Below are 20,924 nucleotides of genomic sequence, written 5' to 3'. Positions count from 1 at the left end.
TCCCCTAAAATGTCTGCTTACTCTTCTCACCTCTCCTTTCCCCCCACCATGACAGCCTCCCAGAAATGACCTGGGATCACAGGAATTCCCCTTCCTTCCTCTTACTGCTATTGCTTGAAATTATTGTAGCCGCTTTCCTATGGACCCAACCAGCTGGGGAAGCAGAAAGTTGGTGACAGTAGAAACAGCCCTGTTCCAGTCAGAGCCAAACTTGATCACATGCAAAGTGAGATTACCAAGAGGTAGTTATAGTGGTGGTGATCCAGAAAAACAGAAAGTTAATGTCAACTTCTCACTTGGCTTCTAAGCTTTCTATCTCATCTCCCTGGAGCCACAAGTTATATCTTTTCTGTATGCATTTCCAGTGAACCTTGAACAGAACTTATCTCTACTTCGATCACTGCATATCGAATTGCGCCAATCCTCTTGAACCTTGAGCTTCAACAGCCTGGGGAGGGAAAGGAAGGAAGACATCCCTGATAAAGGCTTTTAGGGAGGGTTACTGACACAGAGGGTGGATTCAAACCAGCACAGATGTGGGGCAGGAGAACTTGGCCCTGAGCAGTCTGGGGCTGGGAGAAGGTGGCAGAGACCTATAGAGCCCAAATTAGATGTTAAAGGCCAAAATCATAGAGAGTGGCCGAAGCATTAATTGTTAATTTATGTCTTCTTGTCATCCCCCAAGCCCCATTCCACTGCAAATTCCTGGAGGAGAGTTTTGTCTTGTTGACTCCCTGCACCCATCCTCCCACCTGGCACACAATATATCCTAACCTCTTCAAATATCTTTCCTTTCCTCCAGTTAGCAAAGTTGTTTCCAATTTCTGAACCTCAGTGCAAACTAAGAGCATTGGATTTGGAACACTTTATTTTTTGAAATGATGGGCTCTTTCTCATCCTTCAGTTCCTAGCTTAAATGTTATCTCCTTGAAGAGTTTTACCACTGTTTAAATTACGCGCACACACACACACACACACACACACACACACACACTCGTCTCTATCATAGCACCCTGCTGGTTTTCTTCACAGGCTATACAACAATTTGTATTGGTTTGTTTCTTGCATACTTGACTCCATTCTAGGAAGAGGAAATTTGAATCTATCTTATTCATTGTTGTAGTCCTAGCAGTTAGCACATCCAAGGCACTCAACAGGTAAAGGTTAAAGAACAAAAGAACCAATATATGCAATCAGAATTTAATAAACCCATGAGAATTTAGTACTCTGTTGCATGGGAATTAGTGCAAATAAAGATGGATTCTTGGACCAGATGAGGAAAGACGAATTATTTACTAACTATCTTAGGATCTATGGAATAACCAAAACTAAAGCTGAAACCATTGCTTCCTTATTCTACATCAAATCAATTCCAAATGGATCGAAGAGCTATGCCTTTAAAAGTGAAGCCATTGTGGGGCACCTGGGTGGCTCAGTCCATCCAACATCAACTCTTGTTCTCAGGGCTCTTGATCTCAGGTTTGTGAGTTTAAGCCTTGCACAGTGCTCCAGGCTGAGCATAGAGTCCACTTTAAAAAATAAAAAAATAATAAAAAATATGTAAATAAAAAAGAAGCCATTAAAAAACCTGAAGAAAATGTACAAGAAGTCTTAATCATCTTAATACAGAGATGGGGTTTTTTTGTTTTGTTTTAAAGATTTTATTTATTTGACAGACAGAGATCACAAGTAGGTAGAGAGGCAGGCAGAGAGAGGGAGGAAAGCAGGCTCCCTGCTGATCAGAGAGCCCGATTCAGGGCTCGATCCTAGGACCCTGGGATCATGATCTGAGCGGAAGGCAGAGGCTTTAACCCACTGAGCCACCCAGTTGTCCCCAGAGATGTTTTTCTAAGCAAGCTAATATATCCATAAAAACTGACACTTTCTGTACTCACACATATGTGCTCAGAACACACTCAAACAGAAGCTAAAGACAAACAACAAATTGGGGGGAAATAGTTGTTACATTTGACAAAGGCTTAGATCTTATTATAAAGTGTTGTTACAAATAAACAATGAAGAGACTAATAACTCAAATTAAAAATAAAGGACATAAGCAGACCCCAGAAAGACTCATGCAAATGACCTTTAAGGATGTGATATATAGTTTTAAGAATAACAAAGGAAAGAAATGTAAATTAAACATTGAGATAACCATTTTTCATCTTTGAAATTGACAGAAATGAAAAACCCTCATAGTATTTATCATGGCCAGTATGTAGAAAAAAATGAGCCCTGGCTATTATTGTAGGGGGTTATACATTCCACCTTTTTAAAGCCAGGCTCAGAAAAAAATAAATAAATAGGAAAAGAAATTCAGGCTCATGGGTCAGCTGGACTTGGACTTGTTCAGCATTTCGATGTCTGTGCAGAGAACAACTGGGCAAGATCGATCAGATTTTTTTTTTAAGATTTTATTCCTTTATTTGAGAGAGAGAGAGAGTGAACGTGCATGAGCAAGGGGAGAGACAGAGGGAGAGGGAGAAGCAGGCTCCCTGCTCAGCAGGGAGCCTGACCTGGGGCTCCATCTCAGAGTCCTGGGATTATGACCTGAGCAAAACCTAACCGACTGAGCCACCCAGGTGCAGCTATCAGACTTTTAAATGCATATATTCTTTTTTAAAGTTTTTTAAATTTAAATTCAATTAATAAACTTGTAATGTATTATTTGTACATTACATTGTACATTACATACATTGTACAGGACTATGATTCATCAGTCTTACATAACACCCATGCTCTTTACAACACATACCATATACTCTTTGATCAGCAATTACATCCTGAGACTTTTATTTTGCAGATAAACATGCACACACAGGCAAAGATGTATAAATGAAGATAGTCCCACAAAAGCCAAAAAAAAAAAACAAAACCCCAAAACAAAACCCTAAATGACCTTGAACAGTGGACTGATGATATAAGGTTTGGTTCATACTCATAGCAGACTACTATGTGGCCACTGGAAAAGAAATGTACCAGTGTCATATACCTCTTTACTATATGAAGCATAAAAGCATAGGAAGTATTGCACAAACCCATTTGTTGACAATAAAACAAAACAAAACAAGAAAACAAACAAAAAATGCAGGCCAGAGAAAGAAGGGAAGGAGGGAGGGAAGGGAGAGAAAGAAGGAAGGAAGGAAGGAAGAAAGGAAGGAAGAAAAAGAGATAAACAGAGCCAGATAAGTAGAGACAGGCAGACATGGCTCTCTATGCAAACCATCAAAAACCACTGGGAGCCGGGGGCCTGGGTGGCTCAGTTGGTTAAGCAACTACCTTCAACTCAGGTCATGATCCCGGAGTCCTGGCATTGAGTCCCGCATCTCGCTCCCAACTCCCTGGTGAGTCTGCTGCTCCTGACCTTCTCTGCTCTCATGCTCTCTCACTCTCTCTCTCCCTCAAATAAATAAATAAAATCTTAAAACAAAAACAAAAACAACACTGGGAGAAGGGCCTGGGAGGTCAGTAGGCTTACTTTCCACAGTACCCTTTTGCACTATTAGCGAAACACTACCAACTACACATATTACTTTTTCAATTTAAAAACTAGCTAGATTATAAATATGATGTTGACATCACTCAAAGTCACCTTCAGAAGGATTCTGTGTAATAGTGATAGTGATGTTAGTAAAACATCATTTTCAGTCTTGTTTAGTGAATGCCTTTATTACTACAAGGTATAAATTTTTAAATAAATACCTAAAATAAAAAAAATAGCTACTCAGTAATCCAGAAGTGAGACAGGTTTAGTTGAGAATAAACTATTCACCTTAAAAAGCCTATACTTGATGTATTAACAAATACTTTGTTTTGAAAAGAAGGCCTAGAAAGCCAGCTTGGGAGGGTTCAGCTCCTTTGTAGCTATCACCACTCCCTACCCATCCCCAACGATGTATTCAAATTCCGTGCCAAGAGTTACTTATTAAACTCAAGAGCTATACCGAAACTATTATAAACTTGGCCTGTATGATTTCATTTCTTAATGAAATACAGAACAACTGTGTTAGAAAAACGAAAATGGGCAATCGTCATGTAAGTATTTATTGCCTTTGGGAGTCAAAAAAGTTTTCGTTGTAGTTAGCATGTGGAGAAGTTTAAACTGTGAAATCATGATTGATACTTTTATACTTGATCATTGTGTTACTCCTTATTGTATGATGGTTTTCACAACAGCGTACCATGCTTTTAAAATGCACTTACAATATACTTTCTCTCTGTTAGTCAAAAATCTTTTAGGAGGGGCTAAAGAGAAGTATTTAAAATGAGACAGTAAACAGTACCCAGCACAGGGCAAATGGTTAATACGGATTTGTGGACTGTATGACTAAAGCTGTTAGTTGTGGCAAAGTCACACAAAATCTCGTAGCTATGCCCACCTAGCATATGTGGGGGAAGACAGGTGGGGAAGACAGGTTCATGTTGTAAACAGCCAGAGGCCAAGGTAAAAGTATCCCTACAAGGCTGTATATAATGTGGGCTGAAAGGTAAACATGTTCTAGTATTCTAAAAAGCATCAAACATTTGGATATTTGCAGATATCCAGGGAATAGACTTAATCTTTGGGGTTTGAGGTTTTTTCCTGAAATGTCTAGGCCCATGTGGAATACTGTGTCTATAAACTATGAATGACTAAAAACTGACTAGAATACTACCATTTGGAACCAACGAGGCACAAGGCAGGGCAGATTGAAATCTTAATTTTTGAGAGGGAAGGAGGTGATGGACATTGGGGAGGGTATGGGCTATGGTGAGCGCTGTGAAATGTGTAAGCCTGATGATTCACAGACCTGTACCCCTGGGGCTAATAATACATTATATGTTAATAAAAATAATTTAAAGGAAAAAAAAAGAAATAAAAGGAAATAAATTTGTTGACTTGCAGTGGAAGTCTAGGGAACAGTTTAACCAGGATACTTTGGTGGAAGTTTATCAGAAATAAATAAATAAATAAATTGTGCTATATTTAAGGATAAAAAAAAACCTTGATTTTTTTTTTTAATATTGAAAAATATGTGTCTAAAGCTGTTGCAGTAATCATTTTAATACGGTCTGGCTGCACCTACTCTAGCTCTCCATGGCAAGAATGACTTATTCTATGTAAACTAGGACCAAAGAGAATGAAACTCCAGAATGTTCTGTAAACTTTAACTTTGTTTATAAGCTTTTTTTCCCTTTGCTACAAATTAAACCTGCACTTAGTGGTTGCAAGCCTACAAATAACTTCTTCAGGGAGTGTCATATTTCAAACCTTTTGTAGATAACATTTCTTTTTTTCTTTTTTCTTGTTTTGCTAGCCAAGAGCCTGCCATTCGGTATCTTTCAGAGATACTAAAACCTATTTTTAAGATACTTCTGATAGCTGCAGAGGGTTCCTGCCATAGCAGTTTAGGAAGACATTTTTATCTTTGGAGTGTCATCCCCATGGGGCAGCTGGCTTGTGTGAGTGGTCTAGCATTTTTATGTATTTCTTTTTTGAATCCTCAGAGCCAGTCTTACTCCCTCTCAGAAGGCAGTCACCAGTTGCCCAGAGGGGACAGCCAACCCTCAGCAGCCGTGCAGCCTCTCAGCCACCCATCAGGGCATGGACAGCCAGAGGCCCAACAGCCTGTAAGCACTTGATTTTTCCTCCAGATCATAGGCATGACTGGGCTCTCTCATGGTCCCAGTATTTACGCACCAATGACTTGTCCCATCGGACCCTCCACCATCCTCCAGCCTGCAGATGTCATCAGCAGGCACAGCTCCCAAGCAGGGGAATCTTTCCCTGGAAAATGTCTGTTACAATGTTTGCAGCTACAGTAGAAAGGTGGTCTAGGAGCTCTGCTTCTGTTCCCAGCAGTATCCCCTTAATCATGCCTTACGGTGGAGAGCGTGATGCTACAGATGGCCACTAGGATATTTTAGAAAATGCGAATGGAATTTAACATAGCACAAGGAATGAATATGTTCTAAGACTGTGTTTCTACATAAGTAAATGCAAAATCTTCTTAAAAGAACAAAAAATCATCTTGGTAATGATTTCAGTTATTTACATTAGAAAGCAACTTGAATATGTACAAACTTCGACCTCTAATGTTTCTGGTTTTGAAGCTTGTTTTGCACAACCAAAACAAATATATAAAACTAAATACTAGTAGAATCCGAGTTGAGAAGGTGCAAATGCATGCCATTGATTTAGCATAATAGATAATATTATCTTGCTGGGATTAAATGGCCACAGTCAGTGTAAAAAATGGCCCTGATGGCTATCATGTGGTTTCTTTTGCATTACAGCGTGTCTAAAATAGGATGTGATGTGTGACTTTTTAATTCTACTGTAATGTTTCTCTATCCAAAACTGAGAAGCTTATGTTTGTAAGACTCCCTAAAAACAATCGGGACTTCTCTTGGCTAACATGCATGATTTTTATATTAAACCTACCTCTCTCTGTTCTCTAATCTTTCATCACTGGCTTGCAACAATTAAACTACGGCTATCTGGCATATATACAATCATAAATAGAAACACAAATGTAAGTGTTGAAATCGTGTGCTTGCTCTTGGTCATCCTGATCATTTAATATGCTTTACGTTAGTTTTTAAGTTATTACCAGCTAGCAATAAACACAGATTTTATTTTTTTAAATAAAGTCTTTTTTTTTTTAATCTTAACTTATTTATCTGACACACAAAGAGATCACAAGTAGGCAGAGAGGCAGGCAGAGTTGGGGTGTGGAGAGCAGGTTCCCTGCTGAGCAAAAAGCCCAATGCGGGGCTCGATCCCAGGACTCTGAGATCACAACCTGAGCCGAAGGTGGAGGCTTAACCCACTGAGCCACCCAGGCGCCCCTAAACATGGATCTTAAAAGCCTACTAGGAAAGTTAAGAATTCCCAAGGATATGTCCATGGACTGGGATCCACAATTTCTTGACAGATAGTACTCCAAAGCCAGTTGGATATTGGTCAGGAAACTACATTTTCCAAGGAACTGTGATATAGAGGCTTTCCTAGCCAATTCGGAAAACTGGAAATTACTTTTTTATTTTGTGCTTTCCCCCAGTCCTATTGCTATTATTAATAGTTTCCTTCAACTGAAGACATAGTGCTTATGACTAACCTATTTGGAGCAGTATTAACCCAGATAAGGGGTTCCTATCATTTGCTAAATCACACAATGTTCAGAGTTTGCTTAGCCTAGAGGACGTGTCCTTGTGCTGAATGAGCTTTGTGCATCAACAGAAAAATACGATTTTCATATTTTTGGAAGATTCTGGAAAATCGTATTATTTAAAAATAAGGTTTTCCACAGGAAAATCTGCTTTGGTTTAGTGAAATGGCGGCTCTGTTCTCTTGCATGGGTTGTTTTCAGGAGAATCGCTTTCTGGAGGAAAATCCAGAATTGAGATCAATAGTGAAATCTCTTTGCCGTTAGGGTATGGTTACAAAGAGTATGGGCAGAGCAATAGGGAGAAAGCAAGATTCAGGGGAGCCGTGGACAAATGTTGAAATAATCACAAACTCAAGAGGACTTTTGGTTTCTGGAAAATCATTTGTAAGGCTGATAAACAGGCACTAGGAATAACTTGCCTGGCCCTTCAAATTGTGGTTTCTGGAATAGAGACAGCATCTGTATTACCTGGGTGTTTGTTAGAAATGCAGAATCCCAGGCCCATGAAGGATCTGCATTTTAGCAAGATCCTGCAGGGATTCTTAGCGTAGGACGGTCTGAGAAGCAACTAGGGAACAAGTTCTCACACTTGGCTGTACATCGGAATCACCTGCGGAGTTTTAAAAACCACTGAAGCCAGAAAGTTTGAATTAACTGGTCTGGTGGTTGGCCTGGGCACTGGGATTTGCAGATGTTCCCCAGGTGGTGCTAAATGTGAAGTTGAGTTTGAGAAACGCTGAACTGGAGCACAACACTCTTCTTCCAAGGGCAGATCAGCGTACCACCAATGAAAGCAGGTGTCCTTGGAAGTGCCCATAAGTGAAAAACAAATTGTGAATGTTAGAACATCTGCTCAGCGATCTGCCACGGTGTTTGGGAACATGCCACATTTATGACTTGCTTGTGCCAATATTTAACCAACATAAATCTTGTCTAAAATGGAAAACAGTTTGGGACTTATGGGAGGGGAACAGGCAAGCTCAGAAGCAGGTGGATTAGGAACACCCAGGAGCCAAACAACAGGTGGGAATCGGTCCAGATGCCCGAGAAGAAAAGGGAGGCTCTGGAGGCAAGTAAAAATGTGACTGGGAATGTGGGATAAAGTAAGTATGGTTTTAACCAAGAGTTGGCCTTAAAGTGTGATCCCAAACCCCAGAGAATTAGTGAAAGAAACCAAGCAGAATCCAGCCTAGACCATGCAGTCCTACCTCTACTATCAGGAAATCATTTACCCCAGAAAATTAGTCCCTCGGAACATCACCATGGCTATAGCAGGAACCAAAATGGGCCTCTGATGTCAAAATAGGACTTGCACTAAAGCATCCCTTCTTCATTTAAAAACAAGCCTCCCATTCAGAGTTGGCTGTATTTTATTTTATTTTTTATTTAAATTCAGTGAGCCAGCATATAATACATCATTAGCTTCAGATGTAGACTTGTGGCTCATCAGTTGTGTGACACCCAGTGCTCGGCTCGTCACATCACATGCCCTCCTTCATGCCCGTGATCCAGTTATCCCATCCCCCCACCCACCTCCCCTCCAGCAACCCTCCATTTGTTTCCCAGAGTTAAGAGTGTCCCTCTCTGATTTCCTCCCATTCCATTTTCCCTCCCTTCCCCTCTGCACTGTTTCTTATATTCCATATATGAATGAAACCGTATGATAATTGTCTTTGTCTGACTTATTTTGCTCAGCATAATACCCTCCAGTTCTGTCCACGTCAATGTAAATGGTAAGATTTCATCCTTTTGATGGCTGAGTAATATTCCATTGTATGTATAAACCACATCTTCGGGGCGCCTGGGCAGCTCAATGGGTTAAGTCTCTGCCTTCAGCTCAGATCATGGTCTCAGGGTCTTGGGATTGAGCCCCATGTCGGGCTCTCTGCTCAGCGGGAAGCCTGCTTCCCCCTCTCTCTCTCTGCCTGCCTCTCTGCCTACTTGTGGTCTCTCTCGCTCTGTCAAATAAATAAAATCTTTAAAAATAAATAAATAAATAAACCACATCTTTGTCCATTTATCTGTGAATGGACACCTTCCACAGTTTGGCTATTGTGGACATTGCTGCTATAAACATTAGGATGCGTGTGCCCCTTCAGATCACTACATTTGTATCTTTGGGGTAAATACCTAGCAGTGCAGTTGCTGGGTCATAGGGTAGCTCTATTTTTAGCTTCTTGAGGAACCTTCATACTCTTTTCCAGAGTGGCTTCATCAGGCTGCATGCCCACCAACAGTGTAAGAGGGTTCCCCTTTTTCTGTATCCTCACCAACATTTGTTGCTGCCTAACATTCATTTTAGCCATTCTGACTGGTATGAGGTGGTATCTCATTGTGGTTTTGATTTGTATTTTCCCTGATGTCAAGGGATATGGAGCATTTTTCATGTATCTGTTGACCATTTCTATGTCTTCTTTAGAGAAATGTCTGTTCATGTCTTCTGCCCATTTCCTAACTGAAGTATTTGTTTTTTGGGTGTTGAGTTTGATAAGTTCTTTATAGATCTTAGATACTAGCCTTTTATCTGATATGTCATTTGCAAATATCTTCTCCCATTTGTAGGTTGCCTTTAGTTTTGTTGACTGTTCCCTTTGCAAAAGCTTTTTAATCTTAATGAGGTTACCAATAGTTCATTTATGCTTTTGTTTCCCTTGCCTTTGGAGGAACGTCTAGCAAGAAATTGCTGTGGCCAAGGTCAAAGAGGTTGTGTGTTCTCCTACAGATTTTTGATGAATTCCTGTCTCACATTTGGGTCTTTCATCCATTTCGAGTTTATCTTTTTATATGGCATAAGTAAATGGTCCGATTTCATTCTTCTACATGAGACTGTCCAATTTTCCCAATACCATTTGTTGAAGAGACTGTCTTTTTTTCATTGGCTATTTTTTTTTTTAGATTTTATTTATTTATTTGACAGAGAGAGATAGCAAGAGAGAGAGCACATGCAGGGGTGAGAGGTAGGGGGGAAAGGGAGAAGCAGGCTCTCTGCTGAGCAACAAGGCCAATTCGGGGCTCAATTCCAGGACCCTGGGATCATGACCTGAGCTGAAGGCAGATACTTAACCAACTCAGGCGCCCAGGCACCCCTCTGTCGGATATTCTTTCCTATTTTGTCAAAGATTTTTGACCACAGAATTGAGAGTCCATTTCTGGGTTCTCTGTTCTTTTCCATTGATCTATGTGTCTGCTTTTGTGACAGGACCATACTGTCTTGATGATGACATAGCTTGTAACATAGCTTGAAGTCCAAAATTGTGATGCCATCAGTTTTGGTCTTCTTTTTTGATATTCCTCTGGCTATTAAGGGTCTTTTCAGGTTCCATACAAATGTTAGGATTATTTGTTCCAGCTCTGTGGAAAATGTCAATGGTATTTTGATAGGGATTGCATCGAATGTATAGATTGTTCTGGGTAGCATGGACATTTTATTTTTTTAAAAGATTTTATTTATTTATTTGACAGACAGAGATCACAAGCAGGCAGAGAGGCAGGCAGAGAGAGGAGGAAGCAGGCTCCCCACCGAGCAGATAGCCTGATGCGGGGCTTGATCCCAGGACCCGGGATCACGACCTGAGCTGAAGGCAGAGGCCCTAACCCACTGAGCCACCCAGGCGCCCCAGCATAGACATTTTACAATATTTGTTCTTCCAATCCATGAGCATGGAATGTTTTCCCATTTCTTTGTGTCTTCCTTAATTTCTTTCGTAAGTGTTCTATAGTTTTTAGGGTACAGATCCTTTACCTCTTTGGTTAGATTTATTCCTAGGTATCTTATGGGTTTTGGTGCAGTTGTAAACGGGATTGACTCCTTAATTTCTCTTTCTTCTCTCTCATTGTTAGTGTATAGAAATGCAACTGATTTCTGTGCATTGATTTCATATCCTGCCACTTTGCTGAACACCTGTATGAATTTTATCAATTTTGGGGTGGAGTCTTTCAGGTTTTCCAAATAAAGTATCATGTCATCTGTGAAGAGTAAGAGTTTGACTTCTTTGCCAATTTGAATGCCTTTTATTTCTTTTTGCTGTCTGATTGCTGAGGCTAGGACTTCTGGTACTACGTTAAACAATGTTGGTGAGAGTGGACATTCTTGTCACGTTTCTGACCTTAGGGGAAAAGCTCTCAGTTTCTCCCCACTGAGAATGATATTCACTGTGGGCTTTTTGTAGATGGCTCTTATGATATTGAGGTATGTTCCCTCTATTCCTACACTGTGGAGAGTTTTATTCAAGAAAGGATGCTGTTTCTTATGCTTTTCTGTATGAATAGAGTTACCTATAGTTGACCAGGATGGCAGCCCTGTAGATTAAAATGTAAATTCATATGCTACTTACCGAGCCTCTACTGTATAAAAAGCACTATGTGCACCTCTGAGGCGTCTGAATCATCATCATCATCATCATCATCAAGATCATTAAAATTATCCTACGCTGATTTAATTTCACTTTAAATAAGTTCTACTCCTAAAAAAAAAAAGATGCTGTGTTTTGTCAAGTGCTTTTTCTGCATCAGTGGTTCTTGTCCTTTCTTTTATTAATGTCCTTTCTTTTATTAATGTGACTTATCACATTGATTTGCACATGTTGAACCAAACTTGTAGCACAGGAATAAATCCCACTTGGTCGTGGTGAATAATCCTTTTAATGTGCTGTTGGATCCTATTGGCTAGTATCTTGGTGAGAATTTTGGTATCCATGTTCATCAGGGATATTTATCTGTACTTGTCCTTTTTGGCGGGGTCTTTGTCTGGTATGGGGATCAAAGTGATGCTGACCTCATAGAATGAGTTTGGAAGTTTTCCTTCCATTTCTGTTTTTTTTTTTTTTAGTTTATTTATTTGACAGACAGAGATCACAAGTGGGCAGAGAGGCAGGCAGAGAGAGAGGAGGAAGCAGGCTCCCAGCTGAGCAGGGAGCTCTGTGATTCAGGACTCAATCCCAGGACCCTGGGATCATGACCTGAGCCAAAGTCAGAGGCTTTAACCCACTGAGCCACCCAGGCGCCCTGCATTTCTATTTTTTGAAACAGCTTCAGAAGAATAGGTATTAATTCTTCTTTAAGTGTTTGATAGAATTGCCCCGGAAAGCCATCCTGCCCTGTACTCTGAAAGAATTAAGGTCGACAAACTCCTGGCCAGACTTCTCAAAAAGAAAAGAGAAAGGACCCAAATTAATAAAATTGTTAACATAAGAGGAGAGATTACAACCAACACCAAGAAAGACAAACAATTATAAGAACATATTCTGAGCAACCATATTGACTCATAGGCATTGACAAATTAGGCAATCTGAAAGAAATGGATCCATTCCTACAAACATATAAACTACCAAAACTGAAACAGGAAGAAATAGAAAACCTGAACAGACCCATAATCAGCAAGGAAACTGAAGCAGTAATAAAAAATCTCCCAACAAACAAGTTGGCTGTATATTAGTTAAAATCACACAGTCTTGGCTTTGGAGGGTTTCTTATCTATGGTAGCTAAAAAGCAGTCATTTTAAAGAGGTGGAAAAAATGCTGTCAAGAACAAATACACTAACAGAAGGAAGATCATACAAATCAAAAAACTGACACAAGAGCTTTAAAGATATAGGAGCCTGGGGCCTCTTGGTGTAGGGTATGGAACCCAGCCTATATCTGCTCTGCTCACAGCAGCAAGAACCAAGATTCCCAGTGATGGTGGACATAACTGGAGGTTTCAAGGCAGCCTTTTGAAAGGATACTGATGATTACTGACATTTCTCAAGTTCTTGCTAGACTGTGAGCTGTTCTGGGGACATGGGGTGAAGTTTGAGCCCTTCACCCTACCAAGCACTCCACATTGATGTGTCCTTTAGACCTCACACAACTCTGTGAGGGAGGTAGTAGTATTATCCCCCTTTGAAATATGGGGAAAGTGAAGCAAGGAAAGATTAAATAATTTGTCTAGTGAGGGTTGAAGCACAGATTGAGATTTAGGTAGAAGTTCTTCACATAGTGCCTTGGGTTCACATTATACCAACCAGAAGCTAACTTACCAGGATTTCTAAACTATTGAACTGGATCATTATCTTCTCTTTACCCCCATCCCTGAGTTTCCTTCCTCTCCCCCAGGCCCCCAGTTAGATTCAGTGCTCTTCCTTAGTGCTTTCATGCTACTCTGCATATAATGCCATCATTCCCCTCCCATGTGATTTTAGAACTATCTGTTCACACCTCCCCAACACTGGACTGATAACTCACTTGTTCATCTTTGTATCCCCATTACAAAACCCTATTACATTGTCCCCATTATAATGACACAAAACCTGGCACACAGCAACTGCTTGATAAAATTTGATGAATTTGTTACATTTTATAGATAAGCCTTACTCAAACCAATGTTTTGTTCTGTTGGAATTCAAATCCCTATGACCAGGTGCACCCCCAAACCACTGTGTGAGTAAGGTCCTTATATTTGTATTTTTAGAAACTCCCCAAGTGACTCTAATGTACCCAAAGTTGAGAGCCATGGATCTAATGTCAGGTGTTCCTCTAGTGCAGGAATGTGCCCAAATGTGGCCCCCAGACCATCATTGGAATAACCTAGGATCTTGTTAGGAAAGCAGATCATTGGGTCCCACTCCAGATCTACAGAATCAGAAATTCAGGGCCTAGGGCCCAGCAGCTGCTGCTGAATAAGCCCCTCCAGTTGATTCTGATGTTTGTTCAAGTGTGAGAATCAATGTTGAAGCAAAAGTATCTCACAGGCCTGGTATGGAGTTACAGCCCAGCTTTGCCTAAGAACCACTCTCATCATTAAGCCTGCAGAGCTGCCCGGATGATGGCCTTTAAAGCCAACTTAGCCCCATATCCTCCTCCAAGGCCTCGCACACCAAGTGCAACCCAGGGAACTGCCCCATTATTTTGTCCACCTGACCCCAGGCTGCATTCTCCCACCACTCATCTTCACATGCATAGAGAAAAGGTAGCTCAGGAGTCCCTCCACCAGCAGAGGAAGGAAGCCACTCTTCATTCTTCCCATCAGTTCAACATATTCTTTGAAAGAAACTTTTATGAGGGTGCCTGGGTGCTGCAGTTGGTTAAGGGTCTGCCTTCAGCTCAGGTAATGATCCCTGGGTCTTGGGATCAAGCCCTGTGTCAGGCTTTCTGCTCAGCAGGGAGTCTGCTTCTCCCTCTCCTTCTGCCCCTACCTGTGCTCATGCTCTCTCTTTTTCTCTTTCCATCTTTCTCTTTCTCCCCTCTCTAAGATAAAGAAGGAAAGAAGGGAGGGAGGGTGGAAAGGAGGGAGGGAGGGAGGGAGGGAGGGAGGAAGGAAAAGAAAAGGAAGAAGGAAGAAAGGAAGGAAGAAAAAAAGGAACTCCTATGAGCCAGATACTGTTTGGGGCTCTACAGATAAAAAGAGATATAAAAGACCACAGTCCATGCCCTTAAAATAGCCCACAGTCTAGCAAGGGAGGAGAACAAATAATTATAACGATGTGTGATGGATGCACTAAGAGAAACATGTCCAAAACTTGGACAGAGGGGGAAGTGATGCTGTGTGGGAGGAAGAAATAGAACAGGCTTCCTGACATGGAGAAGGGCATTCTTTACAGTGCTGGAGTATGCACAGAGATGTACAAGAAGGGTAATGCTACCGGAAGTACAGCTCTCCACTCACCAAAGCACTTAATCCATTAAGCATCACCTGCCTGTGCAGCTGCTAGCCCCTCCATCTCAGCTGGGAGCTTCTGCAGGGTAGACACTGCATCTCACTCAGGGGTCTGTCTCCGGGGCTTGACACCTAACAGGTGTGCCATACGTCCTTTGATAGATCACTGGACAGGAAACGGTGACACAGATGTGAAGGGGTGAGACCCAAAGGCCCTTGTTTGCTATGCAAAGTGTATTAGTACCCTAGGGCTAATATGCAAAGTATCACAATCTGAGTGGCTTTTTTAAAAGATTTTATTTATTTATCTGAGAGAGAGAGAGAGAGAGTGAGCAAGAAAGCATGAGTGGGAGGAGGGGCAGAGGGAGAGGGACAAGCAGACTCCCCACTGAGTGGAGAGCCCTACACGGAACACTATCCCAGGACCCCCCGGATCAAGACCTGAGCTGAAGGCAGACACTTGACCATCTGAGCCACCCAGGCACCCTACAGATTAGGTGGCTTAAAACAATGGAAATACATTCTCTCAAAGTTCTGGAGTCTTGGGATTTGGAATCAAGGTGTTAGCAGGGTGGGTGTTCCTGGGAAGGTACAGGGAAGATTTCTTTCTTGTCTCTTTCAGCCTCTGATGAGCCCCAGACATTGCATTTCTTGGTGCAGGGCAGAGAAACCCCAGTCTCTGCCTCCTTCTTCAGATGTTTTCTCCTCTGTGTGTGTCTCTGTTTCTCTTCTTCATAAAAGGACGCCAGCCACTGGATTTAAGAACCATTCTAATCCAGGATGATATCATCCATGATCCTTTACTAATTATATCAGCAAAAGACTCTGTTTCCAAGTAAGGCCACATTCTGAGGTTCCAAGTAGACAAGAATCTGGGTGATACTATTCAACCGACCACACCAAGGAATGAATTTATTTATTTATTTATTTATTTATGGCTTTAAGCCCATAGCGGCTTCTAAACCTTGTACATCAGATTCCTTCAGAAGGCTTGTTTAAACAGAGAGCTGGGCCCTATCCCCAGAGTGTCTGATTCAGCAGATACTCTTGAGGGGGGCCCGAGAATTTGTTTTCTCACAAGTTACCTGGTGATGCTGATGCTGCTGATCCAGGGACCACACTTTAAGAGCCAGTATCTCAGGCAATAGAGAGTCCCTCAGGGATCTCAGGCAAGGCAATGACAAGGTCAGAGCTGCACTTTGGATGGACTGTGCTAGAAGCCGGTAGAACAAGTTTTCAAGAGAAACATGATCAAAGACAAGTAAAAACACTTGAGAGGCAGTGGCCCTGGAGAAAGATGATGAACCCCTGCTCCCTGCTAAAACAGTGGCAATGGGATTGGAGAGAAGAGGACAGATTAAAAGGTCAAATAGATGTAACTAACTGGACAGGTAGGTGAGGGACAAGGAAAACTATAGAGTGATTCCCAGGTACCTGGCTTGTGTGCCCAGGTGAACGGCATGGATCCTGGGGACAGGGCAAAGTGGAGGTTCACAAAGTATGAGGATGAGTTTGGTTTTGGGATCTGTTGAGTATGAGATTCCATGGGACTCCTGGGTACAATGCCTAGCAGGTAGCTGGATCTGAAACTCAAGAGAGAAGTCTGGGCTTGAGGTAATTCGGAGAATATGAACTCATAGTTCTTCTGTTTCATCTTGCTTTCAAGTCGGTATGCGTTTGACTACAAGTAGCAGACTACAGGATTAACAGTGGCTTCAACAACAGGGACATTTAATTACTCGCCCTCAAACGAAGCTGAAAGGAGGAGACTCCATGTTGGTTTAGCTGTTCAGTCACACATTAATGCCACATCTGCTCTTCTGTTCTGCCATCCTCGAGGGGCTGGCAACAACTCCCCTCATGGGTACTAGACAATGGTCTGCGTTTAAGTTCATGATCTCATACAATAGGATCACAAGTAAGAAGGAAGGGGATAGAGAAAAAAGTGCCTTTCTTCTTATGTACCACCCCCCCCCATCACTGAGAAAAATCCTTTTGGAAAGCCCCAAGCAGGCATCCCATTCAATCTTATTGGCCAGAGTTGGTCAAAAGTCCATTACTAGACCAATCACTGGTCAAGGAGAAGAGGACAGCCATGAACCATGATTCATCCCTGGGGCTAGGGAAATCACCTTGCCACCTAGCATGCTATCTCTCCTTCTCACCCTCTTGCTTGCTTTCTTTCTTTCCATAATTTGGCCTCATTGTTTCCTACTGAAAATGAACTTTTTCTATTGCCCAGTCGTATGAAAAGCAAAAGCTTTTTTGTGAGAGGGAGGCATGGCCACAGATACAGAGAGGTCCATGGCCTCATGTAGCTCCAGATTAACAACATCAAGGAAAAGAGTTTCTTTCACCAAGCATCTATAATGTGTCAGAGAAAAGTTCTGACTGACTTGGGTCATATACCTACTCCTTGGACTGTCACTATGGCAGAGGTTGGCCTTACCAACCCTTGCGGTTTGGGGCTACTGCTTTATCATTATTGCTTTCTTATAACTTTATTTTTGTTAAGATTACTACAGCTGCTGCTGCTACTATTGGATGGACTAAAATAGAGAATGAAGACTCAAAGATTAGATAGAAAGGCAGCCAGATAACTCACCCTTCCTATAATGGGGGTTAGGATGGTTGTGGTGGGAATGATAAAGAAGATAAAAATGTTTAAAAGAATTTTAAAGAAATAATTAATGGGCTTGGAGCCAATGCATTTTTAAACTCTTACCAGGGGAGAGAATAGCATCCATTGTTTTGATTCTGATGGAGAAAGAAATTTGCTCAAAGCAAATGTAGCTATTTCACCTTGTTTCCTTTTTAGCAAATCAGAACTTGTTCACATACTGTTGGTTATGCCCTGTACACAGCACCATTCAGTGAACCCAGCTCAGCCCCCAGCATTTGCTCTTTTCAATTCCATCTACCCACTTATCATTGACTCTTGAGGATCGCAGAGTACACTTGCTTCTTTTTTTCCCTGCAAGCAATGAATCCCAAGTTTATCCTCTCATTGAATTGGCAGAAAAATAGCCTTTGGCGATAGAAGAAGGAAATGGATAATTCTTTTCTAATGAGAAAAGTGCTTCATTTTTCATAACTCCTGAAGGCATGGTTCTTTTCACAGCTGAGGAATGGCTGTCATCTCCCCACGACCACCTTATCCTCCAAGTTCACTTTCGTTGATGCAATACAGCAGTAATTGGATATCTGGAGGTCTAACACTCTTCAGAGGTTTCTGACTCCCAAAACCATCTGTGGACAACATCAAGGCAGTCACTTTCCCCAGGACACAATCTTGTTTCCAGACAATACATATAATTCCACCTCCAGGAGAAACTTCAAGTTGGTCAGCCGAGCACAGTACTAAAGGGCCCCCAAGAATGAGTCAGCAGAGACTGCTGGTTGAGCCTTCTGCCAGCTGAGGCCATGATGCCTATAATTGTGAGGCAGACAAAGTAGCAGAGGGTGATGACAGGCTTCTCACTTTGGACCAACTTTAACTCAGATTCTTCTTCCTAGTTACCTTGTCCCAGTACTCATCTTTCAGATTTGGCATCTGAGTTTCTTTGAAATAAAACTAAGGGAAAAAGACACCATCCTCCGCTTCTAATCCTCCCTTTTATATAACTACAGCAATTCACTCTTTGTCACTGGGGACCTTGCCTGAGTCAGTACCTGTATGCCATTTGCACTAGCACCCCAGCCTTCTCAACACCTTTGGAAGAAACATGTTTATACGATTGGTACAACCATTAGGCCAGGGTGGTAGACCCTCATCCTGTTAGATCTTCACACCAATGACATTAGAACCAAATAATTCTATGTTGTGAGGGGCTGTTCTGTGCCTTGTAGGACATTTAGCAGAATCCCTGATCTCTACTGAGACCAGATTCTACTAGCACTCCCCTGTTTATGACAGTGTCTCTAGACATTGCCAAATGTCCCCAGAAAGACAAAATTGCCTCTGGTTGGTTGAGAACCACTTCATGAGACACAGACCTTAGTAAAAGCTAGGCTAGAGGGCAGGAGATGCCCCATACTGTCTTTATCTGACTGAATTTCTGTCAGGATCCATGCATTCCCGTCCCTCTAGCCAAGATAGTCCCTCACACTGATTGCCTTTCTTTTTTTTTTTTTTTTAAGATTTTATTTATTTATTTGAGAGAGAGAGTGAGAGAGCATGAAAGGGGAGGTCAGAGGGAGAAGCAGACACCCCATGGAGCTGGGAGCCTGATATGGGACTTGATCCCAGGACTCCGGGATCATGACCTGAGCAGAAGGCAGTCGCTTAAACAACTGAGCCACCCAAGTGCCCTCTGATTGCCTTTCTTATCACAGGGTAGAGCCAGCTCTTTTTCAAGACTGGCCCTTGTCCTCCTGTTGGTGACAACAGCAGCTGAGATGCAGCGGTTTCCCCTGAAAGGCTGTTAGCCAATTAGAAACTTCTGATGGCCAGAGTGAGAAGGGCTTCCCTACAGAAATACCCTGTACTGAGGCTGCTGAGCTGCTGGGTTTCCTGCCTAGATGAGCAGAGCTCAACTGGAAAATCACTAATTGAAACATCATGAGTCCATTTGCTCACATCCCTTCTGTTTGGGTATATCCCCAAAAGGACTGCCCCATTTAGTCTCCCTATGCCAGAGCTTAGTGCATAGTGGGTCAGTCACATTGTATTTCTGATAATATTGTCAGTATCTTCAGAAATGATGGTGTCCACCACCTTAGGGCATTAGATATTGGAGGGTCTTAATGTTAGATCTCCTTAAGGACAGTTCCCAACCTTTGATAGGTAAACATCACACCAACTTAATGTGGAACCCAGAGGACATAGCCTGAAAAAGTTTGTCTTTCTGGAAAATGACCTAATTATAGCAGTCTTCATTAAAAGTTATTCTCAAAATGCCAACATACAAATAATCCCAAATTTAGAAGGAAGGTCATTTTTTTTTTAAAGATTTTATTTATTTATTTGACAGAGAGAGATCACAAGTAGACAGAGAAGCAGGCAGAGAGAGAGAGGGAAGCAGACTCCCTGCTGAGCAGGGAGCCCGATGCGGGACTCGATCCCAGGACCCTGAGATCATGACCTGAGCCGAAGGCAGCGGCTTAACCCACTGAGCCACCCAGGCGCCCGGAAGGTCATTTTTTTAATCTAAAAAGTTTCACTCATTTTTTAAGAACACATATCAAGATCTGAACCAAGTGGATGTTTTTCCTCTTTTCAGCCTTTTTTTCCAAATGATGCGACCATTCCTACCCATTTAGAGTAATGGCCAAACACATACTTCATATATGTCACCTTACAATTGCATCTCTGAAAGCATAGATCAATAGCCAAACAGTTCTGTGTACTCAGCACTCCTCAAAGGTTAGCTAGAACTCAGGCATCCTGACACACTGCCTAGCTGTCTGGTCGACCTCCTTGATTAACAGACCTCTGGAAAGGTCCAAGTGGAAAGAAGATCTAAGAATACAGGAATCAGCTTCGCTGTCAGTCGGTGTGACTGTGGAGAATCCTAATGGAACAGTAATTACATGGTGAAATACCAAATATTCTTATAAGATTGAAACTGTGTTTAAAAATAGACCCAACAAATACAATGTGATACATATTTTTCCTTTTTTTTTTACATATCAAGTTTTTTTATTATGTTCTGTTAGCCACTGCATAGTATATAATTAGTCCTTGATGCAGTGTTCAGTGATTCATTAGTTAAGTATAACCCAGTGCTCAACACAGCAAGTGCCCTCCTCAATACCCATCACCCTGTTACCCCCTCCCCCAACCTTCATCCCCTCTGAAACCCAGATTGTTTCTTGGGGTCCGTGGTTTCTCATGGTTCATCTCCCTCTCCATTTCTCCCCCTTTGGATTTCCCTCCCTTCCCCTATGGCCCCCCATGCTATTGCTAATGTTCCACATATGAGTGAAACCATATGATAATTGTCTTTCTCTCTTTGGCTTACTTCACTTAACATAATCCCCTCCAGTTGCATCCATGTCAATGCAAATGGTGGGTATTCATCCTTTCTGATGGCTGAGTAATATTCCACTGTGTATATGTACCACATCTTCTTTATCTAATTAGTAGTTTTATTTCTTGCTCTGACAAGCATTTAAGCAGATTTTGATTTAAAACACAA

The 20,924-nt window shown here is 41.7% G+C and overlaps 1 protein-coding gene across 1 annotated transcript in view; it reads left to right on the top strand.

The window, feature by feature from the left end:
• Positions 1-3,986: 3,986 nt before the first annotated feature.
• Positions 3,987-20,924, top strand: part of LOC116862784 (annexin A13) — a gene marked incomplete at its 3' end in the record, with an annotated part of 50,930 nt that continues 33,992 nt past the window's right edge. The window contains exon 1 of the mRNA XM_032850179.1: positions 3,987-4,035. Within this exon, the coding sequence (XP_032706070.1) occupies positions 4,021-4,035 (15 nt within the window). The remainder of the gene's footprint in view (positions 4,036-20,924) is intronic.

The sequence above is a fragment of the Lontra canadensis genome, unplaced genomic scaffold (assembly GCF_010015895.1).
Source record: "Lontra canadensis isolate GAN:19392208 unplaced genomic scaffold, GSC_riverotter_1.0 scaffold327, whole genome shotgun sequence".
Lineage (NCBI taxonomy): Eukaryota > Metazoa > Chordata > Mammalia > Carnivora > Mustelidae > Lontra > Lontra canadensis.
The sequence above is the reverse complement of the archived record's forward strand: the minus strand, read 5'-3'. Positions and strand labels throughout refer to the sequence as shown.